General features: G+C 43.5%; 1 protein-coding gene across 1 annotated transcript; it reads left to right on the top strand.

The window, feature by feature from the left end:
• Window positions 1–543: 543 nt before the first annotated feature.
• On the top strand, window positions 544–23,765 carry C6H1orf198 (chromosome 6 C1orf198 homolog). Its single transcript, XM_037391974.1, has 4 exons — window positions 544–1,031; window positions 9,494–9,544; window positions 18,832–19,383; window positions 21,292–23,765. The coding sequence occupies exons 1-4, from the start codon at window positions 684–686 to the stop codon at window positions 21,346–21,348; spliced, it is 1,008 nt and encodes a 335-aa protein (XP_037247871.1). The 5' UTR covers window positions 544–683; the 3' UTR covers window positions 21,349–23,765.
• Window positions 23,766–25,575: the final 1,810 nt, after the last annotated feature.

Below are 25,575 nucleotides of genomic sequence, written 5' to 3'. Positions count from 1 at the left end.
CTTTGGGCCGATGTGCTGCTGAGCCCCAGCTGGATGAGCTAGCCCAGCCCAGGCACGGTGGGAGCTGCTGGACCGTCCGTCGCATCCAGGAACAAGTAAGGACTTAAAGACTTATTTAGAGCTGGGAAAGGCAGGTCCTTGGCTCCGGCGCCGGCGTGCCAGCCGAGGCAAGGCGTTTCGCGGTGCTCCCGGCCGTGGGAACGCTGCTGCCCGCCGCCCGCGGAGCGAGGGGAAGGGCCGCGGGGGCCTGGGGGGCGGCCGTGGCCGCAGCCTGCGGTTCGGCCCGGGCTCGGCACGCAGGGGGGCTGGCGCCCACCCGGTCAGCCCCACGCTACCGACGGTACGGGCACCGAGGCGAGCTCGGGAGGTGGCCTCCCTCCCTGGCTGCCTCCCCCGCCGGCTGCGAGGCGCGGGGAGAACACACCCCACCCCCACACACCCCCCCCCGAGGGCCGGCGCCGCGGGGGAGGGCAGCGGGGGCTGCCGCGGGGCGTGCGGGAGGCGGGGTGTGCGGGCGGCCTTTATAGGGAGCGAGGGGAGGCGGCGTTTGCAGGAGGGAAGCGGAGCAGGGAAGGGAGGAGGGGGCCGGAGGAGGCGGTTCCCGTTCCCATTCCCATTCCCGTTCCCGCCGTGCGAGCGCGCCCGGCTCCGTGCTGTGCGGGGCTGGCGGCGGCGGGGTGGCCATGGCCTCCATGGCGGCGGCGATCGCCGCCTCCCGCACGGCGGTGATGAACGGCAACCGGCCGCTCGACGAGCGGGAGCGCAAGCGGTTCAGCTACTTCTCCTCGCTGAGCCCCATGGCGCGCAAGATCATGGCGGAGAAGGAGCGGATCCGCGAGCGCTACGGGCCCGAGTGGGAGCGGCTGCCGCCCCGCCAGCAGGACGAGATCATCGACAAGTGCCTGGTGGAGCCGCACGTCCAGGCCCGCTACGCCGCGCACCGCGGGGCCGCCCGGCCCGCCGCGCCGCCCGCCTCCTACCCCAGCCTGCGCCTCAACACGGGCCAGAAGGTGGTGCGCTTCGGCGACGAGGTACCGGCGGGCACGGGGGCGCCGCCGGGGCCGCCCCTCCCGCCTGGGCGCCCGGGCGGGGGCGGGGGGGCGCCGCCTGGGTGGGGGGGGGGCCGCGCTGGGGGCGGGGGGCGCTGCCCGGCGCCGCAACCTTGTCCCGGCTTCGCGGCGGCTGGCGCTCGCCTGTGGCGGGGGGGCGGTTCTCGCCGGCTGGCGATAAGGCTGACATGTGTCCCCCCCCCGCCCCCACGGCGTTGCCGCTGCCCGCCGGGGGCCGGGTCAGGCCGTAGGGGCGGGGGGCACCGAGCCGGGGCTCGGCCGGCCGAGCAGGGGTGACTCCGGAGGGGGCCGGTACCAGCTTCCCCCGAGCGCCCGGCACGGCCCCGGCCGGCTCTGGCAATAGCCCCGCGCTGAAAACCGGCTCTAGGGAGTGTTTACACGGAGTTCAATCTCTTCCTTTTTGTTTCTAATTTTAGACGCAGTTAAAAATACGACATTGAAGGCATTCCAGCTCTTGATATTTTTGACACCTTAAAAAAAAAAGAAAAAAAAGTAGCCTGTTCCATGTCACATGCCAGTAACAACAAGGGTGTGGAAAGATAGACGGCAAAAACTATGAAGTTTGAAGCTTCTGAGAGCCGTCTATCTAATGGTGAAGCGTGGCAGCCCTTCTAGAAACCCATAGGTGTTGGGGTGCCTGGCCCGGAGCAGTGGGTTGTGTTACCGAGTGTGATCCCTTGGAGAGAAAAATCTGACTGTGCTTGCAAAGACCTGACGGTGCCCTCCAGATACCGTCTCACTTACTCAACACATGAGATTTCCTTGGTTTTGTTTTCTTTTATGTCCTGTTACGATCACAGAGCCGATCTCTTTCACTGTGTTCAGCTAATGTCTTGAAGTGACCTATTGTTAATTTACGTGGCTTCTACCAGGAAAAAATTATTCTGCTTCTGTATGTGGTTCTGTAGTCGCCAACTGCATTTAAAGAGAACAGCGCTGCTTTTAACCTCCTCACCGGTGTCTCTCACAATGGGATTTGTAAGATGTGTTTGAAGCACGTAGATACTTGGTATGGTGGTTCCTGACCAGCTTTGTGCTGGAAGGCTGCTGTCCCATTTCACCTGCCGGGGAAGGCACGCACAAGTCTGATCTGGAGTTAGAGAACATACAGTCAAGCTCGGTTTTGTTTAATCCACGATACCAGAAAATTCTTGTTAAATATTTGCTAGTAGTACACTGTAACTCCTAGTGAAGAAGAGGTGTAGAAGGACACAAGACAGCAAATTTGTTCGTGCAAGTAGTCTTTGAAAGGAAACCCAAACCTGAAGTTAGTTGTGACAGGATTTAGGTTAACGACTGTGGAAAGTATGTTCAGCTTTCCCAGTCTCAGACAGCTCTGCCATGCTTTCTGCTTTGAATTATGTGGTTCTGGAAGGAAGGCAAGCATGTTGTAGGTTGTTGTGCTGCACTGTATGGAAATAATAATTTTGCTGCTTGACAAAACAGCTAGAAAGTCTGTCTGAAATTTGGCAAGTTGTTTTCTTTCCCCTCTTCCCCCAAAATACAGCTATAGTACAAATAATGTTGTTGTTAGCATTTGCGTAGCCATTAACTAGAGAAAGCATGGCTCATCAAAATACTTGATGCAAAGTGTTTAATTTTGGAAGCATCTGCCTCAGCTGACTTCCTCCTTGACTTCCAAGCTGAAGTTAGTATAAATCGTATTTCTGAAGAAAAGAGATTCCACTCATTTTGGCATCCTCCATTTCCATTTTAGTTCTTCCAACTGCACTACTGAGCCTTGGAGCCGTTCCTGGCTCCTCATCTGATAGCTTCCTCTCCCCCTGCTCCCTTGCTGGCATTCGACCTGATTCTTGGACATTTGCCCTGGCTCACTAATTGTTCCTCCTTGTCCTGCTGCTACAGAGCCGCTGCGGCCGGTCTCTTGCCATGTCAGTTCAACTTTCCAGCTTGCAAAATGCTTTGCCTGCAGAGCTTTTATCATCTGGCTGTCTTCTGCTCTGACAGCTTACTGGGCTGTACCACTGCTGCCTTTGTAAGGCGCAACGGCTGCGCATCCCGTGGTCACCCAGCGCTCTCAGGGCAATTAGATCGGTCCTGTCTGCTGGCCCTGTCTCCTGGTGTACGGTGTCCAGAGGCAAGGAAACAGGAGAGTAGGCTGCATACCTCAGAATCACTTGTTGATGTTGCAGCGCTTTCAGTGTGAGTGTGTCAGTCTGATGATGCTCTTGCTGACACCTGCTCCAAAAGCTTCATGTTTCCAGACAGAGCTCATCTTCCCTGTTAACTGATGTTGAAATCTGTAGTGATCGATCCGTGCTTGCTTAAGCGTGGAAAGTTGATCTCTTTCACCTTGTGTTCTTTGAAGGACTTGGGAGAAAGCAAAACAAGGATGATGAATGCTGAAGATAACTGATTTACTTATCCAGGACTCTCACCATTTCAGTCCCACTTTCATGCCTGTGACCACTTTTATAAGGTGGTCTTGTATCTCTGGTTCCCTCTTTCTCACCCCTCCTCTTTCCCATTTATCTTTTCTAACACCAAACTCGTCTCCTGAACTTGTAGCCCAGGACTGTAAGTTCGCAAACTATAAGCATCTCTTACAGTTTCAAAACACCTTTCAGTATGTTGGCTGTGTGGGAAGGCTGTGATAGAAAATAGATGTGCAGTAACAGGACCGTGGCATCCTGTAGCCATGATCCAGTCATTTTGTAGTGCTAGAGCACTGCGGCACCATGTGTGACTCTTAGCACACGCCTAGAGTCAGCTGAGTGTCACTGCTCCTTCCCTTCCATTGTCCTGTCCTCACCTGCGGCATTGCTGGTCTCGGAGATAACAACTGCAGCCGTACATGCACTGTACGTGCAGTTCCTAAAGAGGTACCAGGACACCAGAGCTGCTTTTTTTTCATCTCCCATCTTGCTGTCAAAGAAGTGGAGGTATTTTAAAAAGTCTCAAAAAGCTTCGTGAAAGAAGTAGAAGTACAGGAATTGGACTCCCTGATCCCCAAACAGCATTTCTCTCTCAAGCACAGACACTGGGTTGGGCACCCAGTTCGCTTGGCATCTACTTGCATGCACCATGCTGTCATGGTGAGGATGCACACAGGTGCTGACGCCAGCTATTACCTGTCCACCGTTGGCCTCATGGTGTCAAGTCAGGACTTTGTAGTCAAAACAGACCCCAGAATGCAGCAGCACAATAACCCTGATGGGGTTGCAAGTCTTGGTATTTTCCAACCCTTCCTCCTAGTGAAACCCAACATCTCTTCCCACTTTATTTTCTGGTTTTGAGTTGTGTGGTCTAGGTCGTGTGTGTATTTTTCATCTCTTCCAGGCTAATAGGGTCATTTAACACCCCTAAGAAAGCAGTTTTGTCCTGCCTGCTGAAGACTGATGCCCTGTCATTGCACATGGGCCCAGCACCACCAGACTATTCGTTGCTTCACCATAATTTTCTGTGTCTAAGACAGCCTAGGCCTTCTGGCTGAAGGCTTTTGGAGGCTGCAGCCTTCAAGCAGAGCCTCATCTTTCCCCACAAACCTCCAATTGCTGGCGTTTCTCCATTTATGTCTAATGCTCTTAGTAGTAGAAAATAAGGTTAACTGAGCAGAGGAAAATCTGGAAGTAGACGCCGGGGTTGGATATAAATGTAATATAAATGGGCTATTTTTGAAAGACGCCATAAATTATGAGCCATCATGAGGGGAATAGGTGGAAAACCAGCAGTGCGTGAGAGGAGGCTGTCACTGTTTGACCGCTGTTGTAGTCAGCTTGTGTTAAGAATCTGATTTGATGTTGTTTGACACCACTGGATGCTCCTTGTTTAGTTCCATGAAAGACAGTTTAGATACTCAGTTTGCAACAACTTCTCACTCTTCTCTTTTAATACTGTCCCTCTTTATCCACAGGTGTGTGGCATACATACGGATTTCAGATCTGATTTTTATTTTTTTTTAAAGGGATACTGAGTTTTTGAGCAGTACTCAGCAGCTCAAAGAATTGGACTTGAAATAACTAAACTTTTCATTGGAGAAAATGCTATGTGCTTTAGGAAGCAGTAAACATTTTACGTGGTTTCAAGGCAGGTAAGAGAGTGCAGTTAGCTTCATTCCTCATCTTTTAACAGCTGTCGTGGTTTAACCCCAGCTGGCAACTAAGTACCACGCAGCTGCTTGCTTACCCCCACCCCTGGTAAGGGGAAAAAAGGTGAAACCCATGGCCTGAGATAAGAATGGTTTAATAATTAAAATATAACAATAATGATAGTTTTAATGAAAGGGGAGACAACAAAAAGAGAGAGATAAATCCTAAGACAGACAAAGGTGCACGATACAGTTGTTCTCCACCTGATGACCAATGCCCAGCCGGTCCCTGAGCAGCAGTTGGCATCTCCTGGCTGACTGTTTCCCCCAGTTTATATACTGAGCATGATGTTCTATGGTACGGAATATTCCTTTGGATAGTTTGGGTCAGCTGTCCTGGCTGTGTCCCCTCCTGGCTTCTTGTGCATTTTCCTGGTTGGCAGAACATGGGAAACTGAAAAGTCCTTGGCTTAGAGTAAGCACTGCTTAACACACTGATGTTGTATTTGTTGCTATCAACATTAATCTCATACTAAATCCAAAACCACAGCACTGTACCAGCTACTAGGAAGAAAATTAATTCTGTTCCTGCCGAAACCAGGACAACAGAGAAGCTTGACTTACGTATCTGGAGGCAGATACAGTATTTGTTTTGCTTAGCCTTAAGAACTTTGGTACCAAGCCAAAGGATCGACCCTTTTATCTCCTACTTAAAAATGCTTTAATGCAGCAAATATTCAATATGGCAATAACTTTTATGTTAGGCCTGTTATAGATTTGTGCTTTTTAAAAATCAAAAAATGCAGGGCAGTTTTTGAGTGCAGTTAAACCCCAATAACCGGCAAGTCCTGTTCTGGTAACACTTCTCAGACACATTTGTTTGTGGGTTCCTGACTGCCTAGTTACTGTCAGCTGCTCTGAGCAATGCTCATGTCAGATACGCTGATACATCTCTACCAGCGTCTTCCATTTTGAAAATCATATGCAGTTTTGCAACAAGCTGCCTACATATAGCAAACACAGTGTAATTATTTTTTATATATTCTGCAGCTGGTTGTTAAGTCAATTGTATGACTGTATTTTTGCCTCTCTTTCTCTCTTTCCTTTTTTTAGCTATGAAATATGTTGCACGAGGCCCCATTTCTTACAAATAGGTTCTTTAATGCTGGTGAACAAAAGTTTATTTATTTGCCGCCTTTCTGGAAGAAGCCTTTTGTTGTGTGCTGAAAACAAAAGCTGATCAGATATGGATCTCTTCTAATCTTTGTTGATGATAAATAGGCTTGAAGCCTTTCTGCCTAGAATTTCCACTCATAATTTACTTTTGTGAATATTGAAACAGTTGATGCTTTTGCTCCCATTTTCTTCAAGCATGTGAGAACTTGTTTATTCTACAGAAAGGCAAAGTTATTTCTCAGATTTTGTTGGCAAGAAACATGAATTGGGCACATCAGACAGGAAAGTATTGAACTGGGGTGTTCTGCTTCTCACTTGGTCCTCTGCATGTCCTCTGTGTGAGGGCACGAAAGGCGGGGACCACAGACTTCCCCGACAATGGACAGAACCTGGTAACTGTCTCTTTCATCCTGGCTTCAGGTACACTTCAAATAACGACAGACAGCAGCTCCTTGAAGTTTTGCATCCTGAAACCATGTCTCACCCTGTTTTATCCTGTGCTAGATCCTGTGGAAGATCTCTCAAATGTGGGTTTACAGCTCCTCAGACCTGCTGGCTCTGAGGTGTGCTGTGCAGCCTGAGATGCAGAGACCCATCTTTTTAAGAAGAAAAAGATATGGCCCTTTTCTTTCAGGGAGCCTGAAGGAAAAACCTGTGCCTGCCTAACAAGTGTCTACTACTTCCATCTTTTGAAATAATCTATGAAAGTCTTAGATTTTTGTCTCTGATGAGAACTTGTTAACAGCCGGTACCAAAATACTTTTAATTCATTTCAGGAGCTTTTTGTCTGCCTCAGCTGGAGGTTGAGGTGCCAGTAAGTGCGGTGGGGGTTGAGAAGACATCAGATTCTATCAAGTGGGAAGCTGACTTGCTCTGTCCTGTAGGGAATGATGTATCCTGGTGCTCGCCAACCTCATACCTTCACTTTGCCTTCCCTTTGCTGCTGTGCCATCTCTCTGCGGGCAGCCTTTGGTCAGCAGGGCTTGTCTGCAGCGGTGGTGTTGTCACTGAGCTGAGGATGTGCAGGGAGCGCTGGGTGAAGAGGTGTCCCTCTGAGTGGCCTCAAATACAGGAAAATAAAGAACTGGCTGTCTCGGATCCGGATGAGGATAGTCTTGGCTGGCTCCCAGGTTTAAAACTGGTCCGCGGCTCATCTGAATGTCCTGCAAACAGCAAGAAGTCAGAGCTGCCTTTAAACTCTTTCGGTAAAACCCATGGACAGCTATGCCTATGTGCCTGGAGCTTTAAGGTGCTGTGATGGCATGTAGGAGCATTACACTGTTTGCCGGACTTCGTTTCTGCTCTTTACTGCCGTGGTTGATGTTGACTACCGATTTGTCCAGACCCCATGCAGACACAAGGGTTACGGTCCTGCTTTGTGTGTGAGTCAATCCAGTGGCTGGGCTCTCCTTTCTCTGTTCCTTCCCGAACCGTCACGCCTGCTTCAGAAATGAAGTGCCAGCCTCACCAGTTTCAGAGGCAAAGGATATGGTCCTGAAATAATTTTGAAATATTTTGGTGCTCGCCTGCTGCGAGGCATCCCACCTAAGTGGTGTGGTGTCCCCATTTGGTCAGCAGCACTCCACGGTGCAAATACCAGTAGGATTTAGAACAGATCCTAAAAAGCAGACTTGTACTCCCTTTGTTTCTCTTAAATATTAATAAATATGAGTATCCATCTCCTGGAATGAGAGAACCTGGTATTACACATATTTTAGGCAAAAAATTCCTGTACCAAACTTCCTTTTTGGCCAGAATGTGTGGTCGGGCAGAGCTCAGGCATTTCCTTTTAGATGGTCTCAATCAGCCTAGTTCTTTTAAGAGCATGGGATCACCCTCATGCATACCACAAATACTTTGCTACTAGAAACCTTGTGTTTCACAGATGAGTAATAATTGGCAAATGACAAGCTTTCGTGTTTAGAAGATGGTTTGAGATGCTTCTAACTGTGATTTCATAGCCCTTGGCCAACAAAATCTGCCTAGGGTGAAATAAGAGATGGTGGGTCAGGAGAATGCTATCAGATGTCTGAGAATTGTATTTCTGTAAAGGCAGAGGTCAGAAATAGGAGGAAAGGGGCAGTCATGGTAAGATGGGGGGTTCCTGTGTTAGCTTAAAGCGTGGTCTAGTTCTGTTACTCTATGATTCTGTTCTCTGAACAGCAGGAGTGTCAAACAAGCACTCCAGGTCTTGTCCTGTCTTCTCCTTCCCGGTGCATGGTTATTCCCGGCCCTTCTCCTTCCTGTTCAACTCCGGTTCCCCCCCGCCCCCCCCCCCCCCCCGATGTACTGGGGTGTGCTCAGGATGGAGGGTGCAACTCATTACCTCTACCAGCATGAACATCCAGCGTGTAAATGAATCTCATTCACAACTTGGAATAGAAGTGTGATTATTTTGTTGCAAGTCTCGAAAAAATGTGAACAACATTTATTTATTTATTTTCGACACCCCCCCCCCACCCCCTTTTTTTTTTTTTTTTTTTAATGTGGGTCACGTGTATTTCTGGAGGACTTGCCACGTACAAAGAGATAATTTAAATTTCTCAAATTGGGATCTTTTTCGGAAAAATAGCTCCTTACAAGAAGCTTTTTCAGACTGGGATTTTACTCTGGACGTTGTGTGGTTCTTTCAACAGAACTGAATACTCATTTCAGACCGATCGTCATTGAAGTGGCGTAATGACGTGCCTTGTCAGGGCTGGATCCAGCTGTGGCTTGGCTCGATGGACACACAGCTGTTTTGCTGCCACGTGACTGCTGGCTTGCACGTGTGCTCCTTGGTCTGCAGAGGGGAGGAATTGGGACTTTGTTTCCTCAAGGCCCCTGCTCCTCTGGTTACTACCCCTGTGTGTTGCTAGTGGCTAGTGAAGAAAACGCCTAGTAGAAAACTGGAAATAACAATACATTTTAAAGCTATCTGTAGAGAAACCATTTAAGGAGGCTTAGACCGGGTTAAACCTTCATATATTTTGTAAGTTAAATTGGTATACTAATTTATAATCTTCACCTCAGAGAACTTGCCTTCAGTCAGTCTTAAAATGTAATCGGTGCCATCTCGAAGTAGTGCTCTCACTTTGTAGTAAGTTCTGTGATAGTGGTTGTGTGCTTCCAGTACTGCAATGTAATGTCATCTGTATGCTGCTCCTACGCAGGTAAAGCTGCTCTTCTGATTTTTAGTCATTCTTGAATTTTATTTCAGGACATAACTTGGCAAGATGAACACTCGGCTCCATTCTCCTGGGAAACGAAGGTAAATATGCAGCAATTTTATTTTTAATGTTGGTTTGTCATTTTATGCTGTCCTTGTGCATTTATATTGTCTTCATTTTGAGACTTGATAGACTAATGTCACCTTTATGCTATGAGAACCGTGTAAAGTGATCGTCCTGCAAATGAAATGGGACTGGTGTGCTTCACTTTACAACAGAAACACAAAATGTACTTTGCCAACTGATGTTCTGGCTTCAAGTGTAGGTGTAAAACCGATTAATTACCAATTATTTGATTTTTTTCATTGTAAACTTTTTGAACAGTTTCCCATGTTTACCAAGACCGGTGTCTCAGGTATTTTATAAACACAACTGCATTTCATTGAAGTCAGGACTAAAGTAACTAGGAAATGGGGTGAGAAAGGTATACATATCTAATAACTTCATCAGATTCCTTCTTAAAGCTTGTCTTACGCTTCATCTTTTTGTTATGTACTAGAACGTAGTGAGACTTGTTAACATATGGGGCTATGCCAGAAGCATTGTGTTACTTTGATACTTCCTCTCCAAAAAGCAGCTCCTTCAGAAAATAAGGTGCTTTTCTGTGGTGGGCTGGTTTAGGGTTGATTTTTTTATTTTTCTTTTTTCCTCATTTTACCTCTGATATTTTGTTAAAGCATTATTTACAACATACAGCCTAACATACAGCCCGAGTTCTCCATCTTTCTGAACCTGCAGTTGAGGAAATACAGTTGTGCCATATCTGTGGTTGGAAATCAAGTTTAATTCTTCTTGTGAATGACAATCTGGGAGCAAAACCACAGCTCGCTGCCTTTCTCAGCTGGGTATGGTGGACACGTTCATTTGATCACACATTTCAGACTTCGTATTTTGTGGCTTTATCTGCCAGAGAAAGCTGCTTCTCCCCTGTTTCTTCCGTTTTTGCCCTTGAACTATGTAGATAATCTTGTATGAGCTTATGAATATAATCTTAGCCTAATGCAGAGTAATCATTTGGAAATGCCAGTGAATATTAAATTAATCCAGTTGACCCAGGGCTTGTCAGCCTTCCCAGCTCAAGGTCACTGCCTGTAGCTAGCATCCCATCTGTGCTTTGCAGATGCTGATTAACCTATAACTTGATGTGACTCCTGGGTCCCTGCAGCCTATGGTGCTGCAGTTTAAGAGGAACCATTGCCACTCTTCACTTGCATTGAAACTCCCTTATAAGCCGTGGTGGTTTGGGAGCCGGTGGAGGATTTCCTGCAGTGGAAGCCTGGTAGCTCAGGCAAGCCCTCCTGTCCTTCAGAAGCCTCAGAAGAAGCAGCTGAGGAGGCTTTTACCATGGGTGTACTTGGGTGAAGCTGTCAAGAAAAGTGAAGTAGTGAGAACAGTTTGGACCTCACTGACAGGGGAAATAAATCACAGCGTTGGAGACATCGGCATTGTCTCTCCCCTGCTTTTTGGTGCAAACCCTAAAACTCAGTTTTGGGAACGTGGCAGCTATAATTGCATTTCTAAACTCAGTCTTGACAGGATTTTGAGAGTTCTGAATAGCTGAACTTCCTGGAGACAGTACTTCGTGTAACACGCTGGCTAGTGATCCACGATGAGATGAATGGATTTTCTCTTTAATTGACAGTTGTCTTTTCTTTTAAATGCTTGTATGTCTAGTGAAGTGTTTTTCAACCCAGCCTGTGGTTTACCCCTTGCTGATTAAGATGGTTTTTACTATCCTGGTGTCTTAAAATGAGGGACCGAAATGGATAGATGCTATAGTTTCATGCATTTCTGTAATGAATGGAGGGTTGCAGAATGATATGGGGGACACTTATTGTGACTGCTGAAGAAAAGTAAGGTGGGAAGGAGGTTGCTTTAGAAATAATTGCCTCAGCTAATCAATTTCCCTCTTTTCCCCCTGTCCTTCCTTGCTGACCAGAGATAAAAGTGGTGCCTTTGTCACCTGTAGGGTGAAGTGTTGCATGACCTTTTACTTTAGCAAAACACTAGAGAATCCATTTTTCCCAGCTTTATGGGGTGTGGGTTGGGTGGTTAGTGTGGGTTCTTCCTTCTGGTTTTTCCCCAGTGCCTCATACTGTGTCAGTCTTGAAAGCAAATCCTTCAGCTGCTGAGTCTTCCATTTCTAAAGGTGGAGATGTTTCTTCATGCTTACTCTTTTAATCTCTTCCCTAACCAGTACTTTAATTAAATGATGCTGAAAGGCAGTTTCTCCATGAGGTACTGGCTGAGGAAAAAGTATCCTTGCCCAATCTGTCCAGCGTGGGGAAATGGTGAAGAAACCCGAATGAGCTGTTTAATAAGGGTTCCCACTGTTAGTTCAGGCTGTCAGGCTCCTTCTATTCCATCAGCTCAGCCCCATGATGGGTTATTCTTTCTGTAATATTTTCCCTGATCTCCCTTTAACGCAGAGGGTCTTGTTTGGTTTGGGTTTTTTGCATGTTATTTCTGCGATGACAAAATTGCTTCATTCTTTGCAGCTTTGCATGAACATGCTCTGGCTTACCCAAGGAAGGGAGCGTGGTGTTCGCTTTCTGCTTTTGCAAAGAAGAAAGTAGAGATGTAAATCAGTGAAACCAATAGGCTTTTTTCTTTTTTTTTTTTTAACATTGAGACTAAGAAAAATAGAGCAGCAGAATCCGTATTTTTGTTGATTATCTGTAACTAACTTCAGGAGAACTGAGAGGGTAGTGAGAAGAGGTGAGGGCATGTTTTCTGCAAGTTGGAGCCTCTCTCAGCTGTTACAGTGATGCCAGTGGTGATTCCAGTTGATCAGTTATGAACAAAATTTTCTGATGGTAGCTATTGCAGTAGATCCCCTAATTCCATGGCTGACAAACTCACCCGGAGAACAGTGTGCTAAATTCCTGTTGTTTTGGGCAGAACATTGCTGAAGGGCTTGATCGCTTCTGCCAAAAGTAAACTTTCCGTGTTCTTTTTTTAAACACAAATGTGAGATGTGGCCTAAGGCATTTGTAGCTCAGCGAACACTTGCAGAGTGCCTCCACCATTTTTAGCTGTTTTATGTGTTATTTAAAGTTCTTGTCTTTCCTCTTTATTTTTAAACCCTCAAACCAGGCAAACAAAGCAGAAGTACAATGTAAACTGCTGAGTTAGTTGTTAGATAGCATTAAGAATACTAATATTTTTAGTAGGAAACTGTAGCACTTCTGAGAAGGAAAACTACTTGGGAAGCAAGGAGTTCTGGTGGCACTGCAAATAAGCTGACATTTTAAAATTAGAGATTGAATTGGAGGGAGTGATTTGGTTCATGGGTGGAGCCCTCATGAACATAACATGTCTTGAAATGTGGCCTACAGTTTCAACTGGAGCTAAAGCCAGGTTTATGAATTTAGGGCATTCTATTTATGGCTTCAGGTTTAACTGAGATGAAAGCCGACGTTTTGGCTGAGTTTAGCCTTTGAGGTTTCTTGGTTTGTTTGAAGTAAAAATTCAGCGAAACTCAGCACGGACTCCAAGATATAAATGGAAAACAAAAATCATGGCTGGGTTTGGAAACGAAATTTCTCTGCAACTCTTCCTGAACTCAGAACTTTCTGGTTTTGTTGTCGTTTTTTCCTTTTCTTTTTTAAAAAATTAATTTAGTAGTGGGCAGAAAATACAATTTCGGTCTGCCACCTCAGCTAACATGTTGAATGCACAGAGCAGCATGGGGATAAGTTGGAATCTATTTTTAATTCATGCTGTTAACTAAAGTAAGTTTTATTCCAAATGCTTAAGATTGACACATGCACATCTAAAAATGTGTTTTGTTACAGGTAGAATAGTTGCAAAGGTAGCTTTAGAGAGTCCTTTTTGTACTTTTTTCTTTTTAACTTCTGACTTTTTCCTCCTTCAGTTCTCTTCTGCTTTCAACAGGCCCGCAGATATTTGTTGAAAAGAGAGGCTACCAGGTGTGTTTACAAACAAACTTTAAAAAAAAAAGCAAAAAGAGAAAGTGTCAGGTTCAGTCCCTTCAATAATCTGGTTGCTGCCTCCCTGCCGAAATTCCCTACTTATATTGCTACAGAAGTGATCTAATCCCAGCAACAATTTAGAAAGAAAACAATTGTTGCACTTATTAAAAAATGTGCTTTGCAAACTATTTCCTTTATCTAAAACTAAAAGACAGTCTTCAGTTATCCTTCTTTATACAAGTCCTAGTTGATGTTGTGGTTTTTTGGTTTGGTTTGGGGTTTTTTTTTTTAAATAGGAAGAAAGTGGCAGGAAAGAATTTCTTTTCCCCTTCTTCCTTAGCAGCCTGTTATTAGATTATTTTTTTGTTTTTGTTGCAAACTATGTGAAAGAAAGAAGAGTGATGCCTGAGGTGCTCGGTCATCCTTTCCCTTTTTGACTAGGCTACAGATGTTTAAAAAAAACATGGTGCTGTAAGACTACTGGTGATTATTAGTTCTTGAGCAAAAAAACCCAAACCTGTAGTAACAGTAGCTGTGTTCAAGGTTTATTTTAATCGGCATGGGCAGGTATTCTCAGCTAAGCATTCTGTTACCTGCATCAATCTTTAGGCAGTTGGGTTTGAGAGTAAACCCATGCACATGCCAGATTCTGTCAGTATGATTCTGCTCAGGCTAACAGTGGCAGATGAGAGTGCTGTTCATGTCACTGAAGAGTAGATTGTGACATTTCTTTCAAAGCTCCACACTATGTATCTCTGGGGTTGTTTGTCCTTATGGACTAAAATTACTTAGATTGGGTTTGAGTGCTTTGCTCTGTTTTTGCCCTTGCAATTGGTCTCTGCTGACCTAAGGATGTCTAAATAACTCTGAAAAGACCCTGAAAACACCCATGGTGTGCACAAAGCAAAAACTGCACCTACTTTGGGTCCCATATTTACTTTGGTTTTGTCCATTCAGGAAAGCAAAGTCATCTTTTAAGTCATTTTAAACTGGGCTTTCTTACCTCTGCATATATCAGGCTATGCTTAAAACAAGTTGCTTTTGACAGTGTTTCTGCAGTTATAGTCCCAACAACTTAGATTTTTCAGGCTGCCAAGCAAAACAATTTATTTTGGCTGTGTTTGCTTGACTGCTTAGTAAAATACTATACATTCCTGATGAGTGCATAAGATACTTAAGGGAAAAAAAAAAGCTCCTGCGTTCTTTTTGATCATCTTGTTTTTAATACTGAGACCTGATTTTATACAGTGTTATTATATCATAATTTTCTTAGGGTGTAGTGCCTCTCTTCTAGAATACATTGTTTCCCATGAGTATATACAGCCACTGTTACGATTTGGCGGATTATCCCTGCCTTGAGACTGAAATTAGGTCTAAGTTTTTTAATCCAATAATAGTCCTAAACACCTTAATACGGTCTTTTTAAGGAAAGATGGACACACAACTTCCGAACCCCTGCAATTTTTAATATTACTTATATTTATTATTAGACAGAGAAAGAAGACCCAAGACCTAGGCATCCTTTATTTTAACCCTTGCAGTGGTTTGGGATCAGAGGGATAAGACTGAAAAGAACACAGACTTCTGGGTTTGCTCTGCCTCAGAATACTGCTTTGTGCGTGCTTTCATATGCACTTTTTCTCCCCCTCTCTCAATGTGTTGAGAATGACTTACTTTTGCCATGTCTTGAAAATACTACAGCTCTTGCTAGCTTTTATTCGAACTCTGATAACTTTTAGAAATTGCAGTTAGGACTGTACTAGCCTGTCTGTAAACTCTCGAGACTTTCTGGGCTGAACAGTTCCCAGAAATACAATTTGGACAAATGGTAGGAAAAAGAAAGTGGTTTTATTGTATTGCTTAGATGGGGAATTAAAAGTACAGAAACTGCAGCTCATTCAAAGTCATACAAAATCTGTGAAAGCAGCTGGGGACTGGAACCCTATCTCTAGAATCCTGAACTGTGCCTAAATGACAAGTCACTTTGGACCATCAAGTTTTTTTTGGGGTAACTCTCTTTTAAATGTCACTTCCTTCCCCCTCCTGCTGACCCAATCAATTTCCAATTTGCAATCTGATATAAGAACCTGAGAGCAGAACACTAATTAAACTCCCATTTCTAGTGTCTAGTGACTCATTAGAACGTACAGTACTAATCGTGACTTAGACGTCAGCATGGGTCGTTTCACACATAGGTCTTCTCCATCTCTACGTGAAATTATCTCCCTACTTACATTGCTGTTCTGTTGGGATTTTTTGGGGGGGGAGGAGGGCGCTTATAATATTTTATTGCCAGTTTTGTGACTTGAAGGATATTGCATATTAATAATTTTCTTTCATCAGCTACATTTCTTAGGGGTTCAGATGTCTTAAGTAACCTTGCAAGTCAAATAGAAGCATTATATATTTCAAGGAAAATAACTTTTGACTGGTCCACAGAAGTTCTCAGCTTCTTGAGCTAAATGCTAGAAGCAGAATTATTCATCTGACCTCTCAGGGCTGTATTTACATCATGCTGAGATGCAGTGCTTTCAGAACCTGTCAGGGTAGCCTTGTTGTTTTCACCCTCCTTGGAGGAGAAAGCAAATTCCCAAAGAAGTATTTTCATTCAGATTATTATGTGTCAGGTCATGAACTGTTTGATCTCCGGAGCATACTGTGACACAAATATGCAGTCTTAAGTGTTGGGTGGGCCTTTCTTCTGAAATGGAAAGGTACATACCACAGTCTCTGCTCTGAAAGGACAAAGAGGGCACCCTCTCCAGAACGTGAGTTGGAAGGGTACAGCTGCCTGAAGCTGTGCTGCAGTGCCACTCTCTTCTCTACACTAAAGCAGGCTGCCGCTTCAAAACCAGACCTCTGAGCTGGTATTTGGACCTGTACGAAACAACATAACACATGACCGCAGGGAGAGGCTTTTGCTCCACAGCATGAGAACCTTTCCAGGAGGCCTGGCTTGGTGTTGTCTCTCTTGCTGCCATTGAAAGGCCAAGCTATCTTGTTGGTTTTCCTTTTTCTCATTTCGGTTGTAGCAGACCCCTGCTTCCCCTCTGTCAGTGTTTCTCCTGGATTTTATTTCCAATGCTGTTCTGGTAGATCAGGGACTGTGGTGGCCCCTCTGGGCACTGACATTCCCTCTCTCTGGAGCTGGGGGGTGAAGGAATCATTTTACTGGAACTGACTGTTGTGGTGGCCGTTGGCTACTGTCATCTCTAGTATGAGCCCCAGGACAGGCTACTTAGCAGAAGGAAGGTTGCTGAAGGATAGAGAGTAGCACTGTTTTAATTCCTACATGGTAAGTACTTACGTCTAACAAGATGGAATTTTGTTTGGTTTCGGGGTTGGTTTTTTTTCTCCCCCTTGGATATTGGGGAAGTGCAGGTCTATTTTTTATTGTGTTGTGGGTTTTTTAAGCTGGGATTTTATAGGTTCTGAAGTCTTAAAGCATCATCTTAACTTCAGGGTGGTAAATCTCTCTTCAGTAGTATTGCCAAATGAGCTTAGGGAAATAAATCCCTGTATTTGAATATAGGGAATGACAGTCACTGTAAATAATCCTCAACACCATTGCATTCATAGTTTGTTTATGCAGAATTTATCTAAGGAAAAATCTCCTGCTGTTAACTTTATATCATGAGATTTGTTTTTTTTTAAGTAATAAAAATTAATAAAATAAAATTATAAATAAAATTAATAAAATAAAAAATTATTAAAAAGTAATAAAAAAAATTGGAGCACTAAGGTTTTTCCTCTTTAGCTTTTTGCAGGCAAGGTGGGGTGTTGACCTGTTTGGTAAGAGTTGTGTGTGTCCTTGCACTCACCTTATTCTAGCTGAGCTATAATTACTTACAGATTGTTTATGCTCTGCATCTTTTGATAACACAGTATATTCTTAATGAAAACATGGAACTTGGTGCTTCCTTGCCTGTAACCTTGAAAAAATATCTAATGTATCTAATTCTTTAGAAAGGTCAGATAGTAGTCCATGAATCAAATATTATGTAGTCAGCTGCTGACTGTTTATTAAAAAAAAAAAAAGTTTTATAAATAATCAATCAGTCGCTGAGTTAACATTTGCACTTTGATGAGAAGTTTCTGAATATTAAATACTAGGCGTGTAACACCTGCTAGATAGAGAGTTCCTTTAAACTTAACATGCACAATAATGTAGGACTTGAGATCAAACACTTCTAGTGAAAATGATATGCAACTAAGACTTGTTTTAGACTCAGGCCCTTAGACGCTGTTGTGGTTTTATTCAGGAAAGGCCAGGTAATGAAGTGGAATGGGGAAAACATCGCAAATCTGTAATGAACTTCAGAAGTATCTATTAACTGCTTATAGAAGAAGTTTGTGTTTGAAATGTCCTCTGAATTTTTTGAGAACCAGACAGATCTGTAATAACAACAGCATAGCTCTAACAGTAAATGTGATTTATTTTTTTTTTTTTCATCGTTTGTTTAATTTTACAAACAAAAGTCTAGACGTTAGGTTGTTCTTTTCTGGCGCTGGCTATGATGCTGTGCTCCTGAATACAGTAACGCTTAAGTGTTCTGCAGAGTGAAATAAAGTTTAACATCTATTAGCCTAAAGAGTGTCCAGCTAGTTGACAACCAAGATTACTGAAGTGGTGGTAAGTAAAATGAACATTTTGAAGTACTGTTCACTTTTGGGTGGCTTTGGCAAGATCTGTGTGTCATGCTTTAACTGTGGTCGCTTGCTTCCTTGACCCAGTGTTACCTTTCAGAAATGAGTACAGCTATCTGCAGTGCAAGTAAAAACAAAAGGCAGCTCTGGAATAAGTGAAGAACTGGTCTTGCTGGAGTTGTTTCCCTTCCTTCAGAAGGGCATTAGAATTATAAAAAACGCTTATCTATGCATACCCATTACATCTAATCCTTTATCTTGGAAGTAGATGGAATTGTAACATGCTGCCAACTATTTCAAAGACTATAATGGAAGATTGCCTTTTAAAATACACTGTAAAGCTTTTTTGCTTTATATTTTCTTGTAAAACATCTATGGCTTTCAAAATGCATCCACAACTGTTCTATTTAGCGCCACTATTCTAACGTTTTAGTGCTGTGCATGCTGTGCACTGCTATCTTGGATGGCACTGAGTAACTTCAATACAATTTGCTTTCTCTGACTCCTCTGCAGCAGGTCTAGGACTCTTACATTTGTTTGCAGTTCAGACTTTTAAAAATTATTATTTTTATGTAGCTACAAAGATGGATATTTATGGAGAAAATAAGTTAGCTTTGCTGTGATATGTAATGTCTGGGAGTTGCCTGGCCATGGGCAAAGGTGTTCTCTATATGCATCAAGACCAGAAGTTCAAAACTGCGTCTTTGAAGGGCTTTGAAATACTGTTTTTCTTTAACCCTGAACAGAGTCAGATGGAGTTCAGCGTTGCATCTCTGTCCTTACAAGAACAAGGTGGTGCCCAGTTGCAAAACGAACAGAGGCAGCCTGTGAAAGCAGCACCTGGTGTCCAAGTCCCTAAATCTTCTCAGGCCAATAAGACGCCTGGCTCTGATGGGTTGATAGCATCCAGAAAGGAAGAGGAGTCCTCCTTCTGGAAGATAAATGCAGAGCGCTCAAAGTTTGAAGGAGACAAGTCTGAGTTCCAGTCCCTGACCCCCAGCCAGATCAAGTCCATGGAGAAAGGAGAGAAACCGCTTCCTTCTTTTTACAGACAAGAGGTGGCTCCGAAAGAGGTGGCAAAAGCTGAGAAGCCCAGCATACCTAAACCAGAGAAGTCTGTTGCCCCCAGCCTACCTTCTGTATCTTTTGAATGGGAGAAACCTCAACCCACTCAACTCCCTGCTAGTTCTCTAGATGACTTCTTTCTTCCTGACCCACCACAGGACCTGGCATCTTCTAGGACAAACAAGGAAGATACTGATGGTACTATACTTACAGATACACAAATGCCTGGACAGGTAAGGACTGCTATAACTACTGTCCTTAGATTTTAAAACTGTATAGCACATTAAAATCTGACCAGATCTCTCTGGAAGATTAGGGACTCCATAAAGCATTAAGCCGTAGCTAAGTTTGCTGGCTTTTATCCTGCGAATTTTAAGAAGTCTATTTAACCAACATGTTAACTGCTACTGTTTGTTTCAGTCAGATATTTTTTCATGTAGTAAAGTGCATAGGATAAAGGTGTCATTTAAATATAATCCCAGAAATGCTGACGTGGCATCCAGTGGCCAAATGACAGCAAGCTACCAATCAGTTTGGGATAAAGAGCTTGCTATATCAAGTGAAAGAGGGTTGGTGTGTGTTTTTTTTTCTTGAACGAGCAAAACACTTAGTAGAAAAAAGTGTTTTAACTTTAAAAGTCGATAAACTGAAGTCTGGGATTGGTACCCACAATACATGGTGAATGGCGAACTAGTTTCTCAGCTGTTTTAAGTGGTAGCCCAACAGCCACTTCCCAGTGTTTTGTCCCAGGCAGCTGGGCTGCTTTCAAACGTGTTTTCTCTTAAAGTCCAAAATGGAAATGGAATGAGCTTCCAGAATTAGCCTTCTTAATGTTTTTTTTTTTAATAAAAAAACCCAAACAACCCCACAACAAAAAATGACCTTAAGCGGCTCAAATAGCCAATTGAAGCTATTTAAAAAGCAGATGGTGATCTGTGAGAAAAGAAAGGGAACAACAGGGTATGACATGGTGAGGGAAAGAAAAGGATGAGATCTGAAGCCTGAAAATTGTGAAGTAGAGGAGTGGCTCTTCAAAGAGAGCTGTGCAGTTCTGTTTGGAATCTGTAGCGTCAGTCTGGCATAAGCTTGACATATTACTGTAGACCAGTTGCATAGCTTTTTCTCTACCATATTTTCCTGATAATGGCTGTTTAAATTCCAAAGAAGGTGATGTAGGGTCAGAAAGATGCGGGATGAGGTAAATACTTGCAAGAGAAGTAAGTGGCAGTGCTTGGGAGAGAACAATACTTAAGCCACTTCAGTATTTGGAGTGCTATATTTAGGTGGTTTTTTTTTCTGAAGCTAAGAGATAATGCTTCTTGAGCTGTTGTGCTACAAATTGTGACCACGGTAGTCCTTTAATTTTACTTAAATGGCTTTATCATATTTTCCCTACAAATTAATGGTTTGTTACAGTTTTAATTCCTTTGTGAATGTTCTCTAGCAACTGAAATAGTTTGAAAAGCCTAATTTTTCTCTCTGTGGAGAAACAATCCTCCCACGTCAAAATGTCAGTAGAGTAGTGGAGAAGATAGTATGATAGAGTTTTCTCTGTTTTCTGGTTTATCTTCCCTGTTTTGGAGAAGAGTGCCATGCTGTAGTAAGATAATCCAGACACTTGGCTGTGTCCCTTGAATAGTCTTCCTGAACACGAAAATCGCCTTAGATGTCATGGCTAGAAGTGCAGCACTGCAGGGGTGAGCACGTTCTTGATAGCCTAGTGAAAACTTGTCAGCAGCGTTTACACTGTGTAGTTTTCTGGAAACAACTGGCTGTCACTGCGACAGACATTCCATTGAATTAGTGATGCTTATATTCTGTGTTTGTTTCATTCTCTGCAATTCCCGCTCTGGTCTAAAAATTGATCTTTATGAATTTGTCCATGGGGAAACAAAATGACATTTTGCCTGCAGACCGCTGTGATAATTTTGGGTTTATCCAGAATTGCCTTTTTCATCATTGTGAGTATTCTTCCATGTCCAGCGTTTTCTGGTGTAAGTTCTAGGTATCCTAGAGCAAGGTGAAGAACTTGAAATATTGGCAGACATTTCAAACTTTCTTTTGTGAATAGGCAGTCAAGTACTGAGTTTTGTAATACCATAATTAACAACCACATCTTGTTTCTCTTTTCTTCCTTGCAGACTAGTACAAGCAATGTTATCTTGAAGACTGGCTTTGATTTTCTAGACAACTGGTAAAAGATACTTCAAAATAGATCAAACCAATTTTGGGGAAGGAGTTGAGTATCTTTCTCCTTGTATGTTAATTTACTAGCATTTGTGTCTTTTTCTAGAAGTAACTTTCAAACTCTTAAATGTTGCCTTTGTATAAACTTTTTGTAATACCATATATGTTTTTTTGTTTTTTAAACAGTGATAGAAGTGTGTTTTCATTTGGATATTTTTTAATATCTGTTAAAATTTTTAGTAGCTACTGTATTGAGAGGTTGGGAGAAGCTACCATACACATGTTAAAGAAAAAGAAATGAGAGTCTCCATATCCTAGAAATGGAACCTACAGGACCAGATTGCTGTTTTCATTTGAAACCTTGTTAGTACGGCTTGTTAAGAAATAGCATTGCAGATGCAGTGGTTCCAAATAAGCAAATAATTCTGAACTTCAGATAACTGGCAAAAGCAGTATGAAAAATAAGCATACAGAGGAATTGCATTGATTTCTAGACTTCTTTTAGTTTGAAAGTAACTTTTGTACCACTTATGTGAAAATGCTTTTCTTTTGAAGAGGGCAAAGGCATTGCCAAAATGATGGATCCAAAGAAGCACCGTGTTTGTACCGTACAAATCTGCTAAAATAACGTAAGAGTGTTAGAAAAATGACCTGGGGAAATGACAGGTGTTTCTGGTCTTCGGCTTAAAGACTTGGGGATGGGTGGAGGGGAATGGGACAACACCTAATAAACAGGAGAAACTGTTTTCAGGGAACACAAGCCTAACGATTTCACTGCCTCCTTACTAGAGCATAACTTCGTAATAGTAGTGCTGGAAGAAGTGCAGCACTGAGAATTGCTGGAGTGTAGATTACCTTTGTGTCAGGAAACCCCTATGTTTATAGGAGGTCATAGCGGTATAAGGCTTCTTTGTTTTTAAGCAGCTTATTGTCTCAAGGACTCATCAACTTTGGTGCTTTTTCCTCCTCGCGGGTGCATCCTCTTCAGCGTTCAACATCTGGGTTACGTTTGTTCCCGAGGTGCAGCAAGGCACCTCAAGGTGGCCCTCAGCAGACTTGCCTCCAGTTCTGCTTTCAAAATGATCTTTGTTTGGTGTTTAAAATGTAGAGAACAAGACTAGCTGTTGTTTGAATCTGTCGTTTCTGAAATGCAGCATGATTTACACACTGACTCTCACTGTGTTTACCTCACCTCGAAGCCTTAATTCCCCCTACGCACAGCCAGCGACTGGTCTGCTCCAATGCCAAAGGTTTGACCTTTCCCCTTTACCTCAGCAATAGTCCCGTAGCATTTGTTTGGGGTAGAAGGCAAAACAGGGTCTCAGATGGGTCCCAGCCAAGGCTATAAGAAAGTCACCATCTCCTAGACCATAATTGTGCTAGGCTTCTCATGGATTAGCGCTCGAGATTCGGTTCAGTGCCAGGGGCAGTTAGATGTGCAGAATTGGATGCTGCAGGATTTTCTTCTGCCTGTTACAGGAAAAGCTCAAGATGTCCTGGAAGAATCCTTGCCTCTAACTGGTGTGCTGCTTGCTCTGAGCAAGCAGGGGATGCTGACAGAGCAGTAGAACTTACTTGCTTATCAAGGAAAACGCTGTAAGCTACCCCTCTCCCCTCCAAATAAAAACTAGAACCACCAAGCCCCAAACCTCTAGTTTTTCTAGTGTTTTCTTAAAAGGTTTCTTAGCTAAAGAGGAAGATTGCCACAGAGTATTAAGTCATTGTGTAGCCTTATTTGTAGACTTCTGAAAGCTTCTTTCCATGCTTCCTAAGATGTACAAACTCCTGTAATTAGTGGACATTGTCTCTCTGCATTCAGCAGTTCAAAAAATACTTGCTGTTTCTGCCAGCCTGGACTTTACTGCTGGCTTTTTCTTAGCTGACCTTTTTTAGCATTTGCTACAAGCATCCAGCATTAATATCACTTAGAACAACTTTAGCCCAAATTCTTTAGGTGTATAATTAGCGTGGACTGGCACCTTCTCGCCGAAGCTGACAAATGTGAACCCTGGGGTCTACAGTTACTAGTGCAACTAATTTTCTGTATGTTCAGCTCCTGAAAAGTTATAAATCCAATGTGAAGATGTGGATTCTAATCTTACTTTGATATGGGGACAGCTGAAAACGAAGTATCCTACTGTTGAGGAGTGTTATTTTAAACCTCTGCTAAATACCTTAAAGCTTCTTAGGGAAGAACCTGGGCTGCCTGCCTCTTCCATTGGCTAACTCGACCCTAATACACATTGGGACCAGCTGGTAGAACATGCTGCAGAACTTTTTACTTATCCTGGTAGGTTTTTCCTGTGCTTTGACAAGAGTTGATGCTCCTTCTTTCTTTAATATGTTTTTATTAAACATTCTTACAAAAAAATTGTACTTGGTCACATTTTATATTAACAATGTTTTAATAAAGTCACTTTAAATAGAACATTCAAGGCTTTTGTGCTGCTTTGTGAATTGTCCTTTCTATTCTGCTTTCCTCAGTGCCGTTGGAGTTGTTTGGGGCATCTTGAATCTGCCTGAGAGGCAGCCAAGAGTGATCTGGTTTAGAATGTAGAAACTGAATTTTTCAAATCAGAAAAAAAAAAAATCAATACAGTGCAGCTGTTTTTCAAGCTTTTGAGTGAGGCCGTTTGGGGAGGTATCTTTGCTTTATCACTATATGTGACAGCTGGGGACAAGATGAAATTTGAGACTTCTTATAAAGGCTGAAATCTATTTTCACTTCACTGTAGCAGACTTAAACACAATACACGCTGCCCCTGCCCCCCATCTTCAGGTGATCCAAAGCAGTATCAGGATCAATGCTGCAGAGGCAATTTGAAAACCATTATGTCATGGTTTAGCCCCAGCTGGCAACTAGGCACCATGCAGCTGCTTGCTCACTCCCCCTGAGCAGGATGGAGGGGAGAACCAGAAGTGTAAAAGTGCAAAAACTCATGGGTTGAGATAAAGACATTTTAATAGGTAAAGCAAAAGCCACACAGACAATCAAAGCAAAATAAGGAATTCATTCACTGCTTCCCATCGACAGGCTCACTGTACAGTGCAAATCGGAACTGGCAATGACAAACTTCCAGGCAGTTTTCCTGCCGGTTGATGGTTAAGTATGGGTCTTAAAAGCACATCACAAAAAGGAAGATGCTAGCAGAGGCCGCTGGGTCGTCTCTCATTCTGCCTTCTGTCTTATGCAGCAAGTTCTCAAAGCATGAAATAATCAAGCATGCAGCTACAAGGATAGTTTTTCTTCTGTGTGCCCACACCCACTTCCAGAAATGCAAAACAACTCAATTTGGTTTATACTTGAGCTGAATTTCTACCAACAACTAAACAAGAATTTGAAGAAGAATTTGCTTTGGAGAGACTCAACAGCCAATTAATGGGTGGTATTTCAACGATATTTAGGATCTGTCCTACACGTAGTTTGCTTCAGTCTTGTTTAAGTTCCGTCTTATTAAAAAAGTCCTTTCTAATAAAGGCAAATCCACAGCATCTGTCTTGGTGTGTGGAGTCATCGGGTCTCATGACTGAGTGAAGACTTGTAAAGTAGAAAACACACCGTGGCTGCCTCCCAAAGGATAGTGACTGATTTATTTATTGGTGACTTCAGCCATGGTTGCTGAGGTTCAGGCAGCACAGACCTGTCTGAGGTCGCGGCTGTGGGTGCTGGAGTGGTACCCAGCAGGCAAAGTCCTGTCGATTGCTCAGTGACAGCATCTCCCAAAGAGCTCACAAGTCACATCCCCGAGATACAAACTCGACTTTGCCGGCATTATTCACAGACAGGCCCACAGGCTTTGCTGTCCAAGTTTGCCTGTGACCCACTTGAATAAATATGTTCTTGTTCTTATGAGGACAAAGCCGTAATTTGGCTGTCCTACATTTGTGAGTTAATGAGTTAATGCCAGTGAAAGCCCTCAGAGGGCAGGTAAGGCGGGCACACCTGATTCTTCTCAACAGGTTGCTTTTCTATTGAAAATGTTATTGTCCCCTTTTCACAGGTGGGCTTTACACCTCAACACAAAATACAACCAAGTAGTTCACAATGAGGATCTACACCTGAGCTCCCACCATCTGGGGAGCTTTGACAGCACCCTCTGAGGGCAATGGATGTGAGGTGGGAGATGATCACAAGACTTGTTCACATCCCTAATCCAGCAAGCAGTTCCCCAGCAGTACTGATCTGCACCCAAAGGATGCTGATCTGAGACCAAGTTTATTCCGTCCTAATGGAGCAG

This window comes from Falco rusticolus, chromosome 6 (assembly GCF_015220075.1).
Source record: "Falco rusticolus isolate bFalRus1 chromosome 6, bFalRus1.pri, whole genome shotgun sequence".
In the NCBI taxonomy this organism is placed as follows: Eukaryota; Metazoa; Chordata; class Aves; order Falconiformes; family Falconidae; genus Falco; species Falco rusticolus.
This window is presented reverse-complemented; position numbering and strand designations above follow the sequence as displayed.

Coding starts and splice junctions, on each gene's coding strand:
- C6H1orf198 (XM_037391974.1), top strand. CDS start 684: ATGGCCTCCATGGCGGCGGCGATCGCCGCCTCCCGCACGGCGGTGATG. Junction 9,545..18,831: donor CATTCTCCTGGGAAACGAAG/GTAAATATGCAG, acceptor AACCCTGAACAG/AGTCAGATGGAGTTCAGCGT. Junction 19,384..21,291: donor ATACACAAATGCCTGGACAG/GTAAGGACTGCT, acceptor TCTTCCTTGCAG/ACTAGTACAAGCAATGTTAT.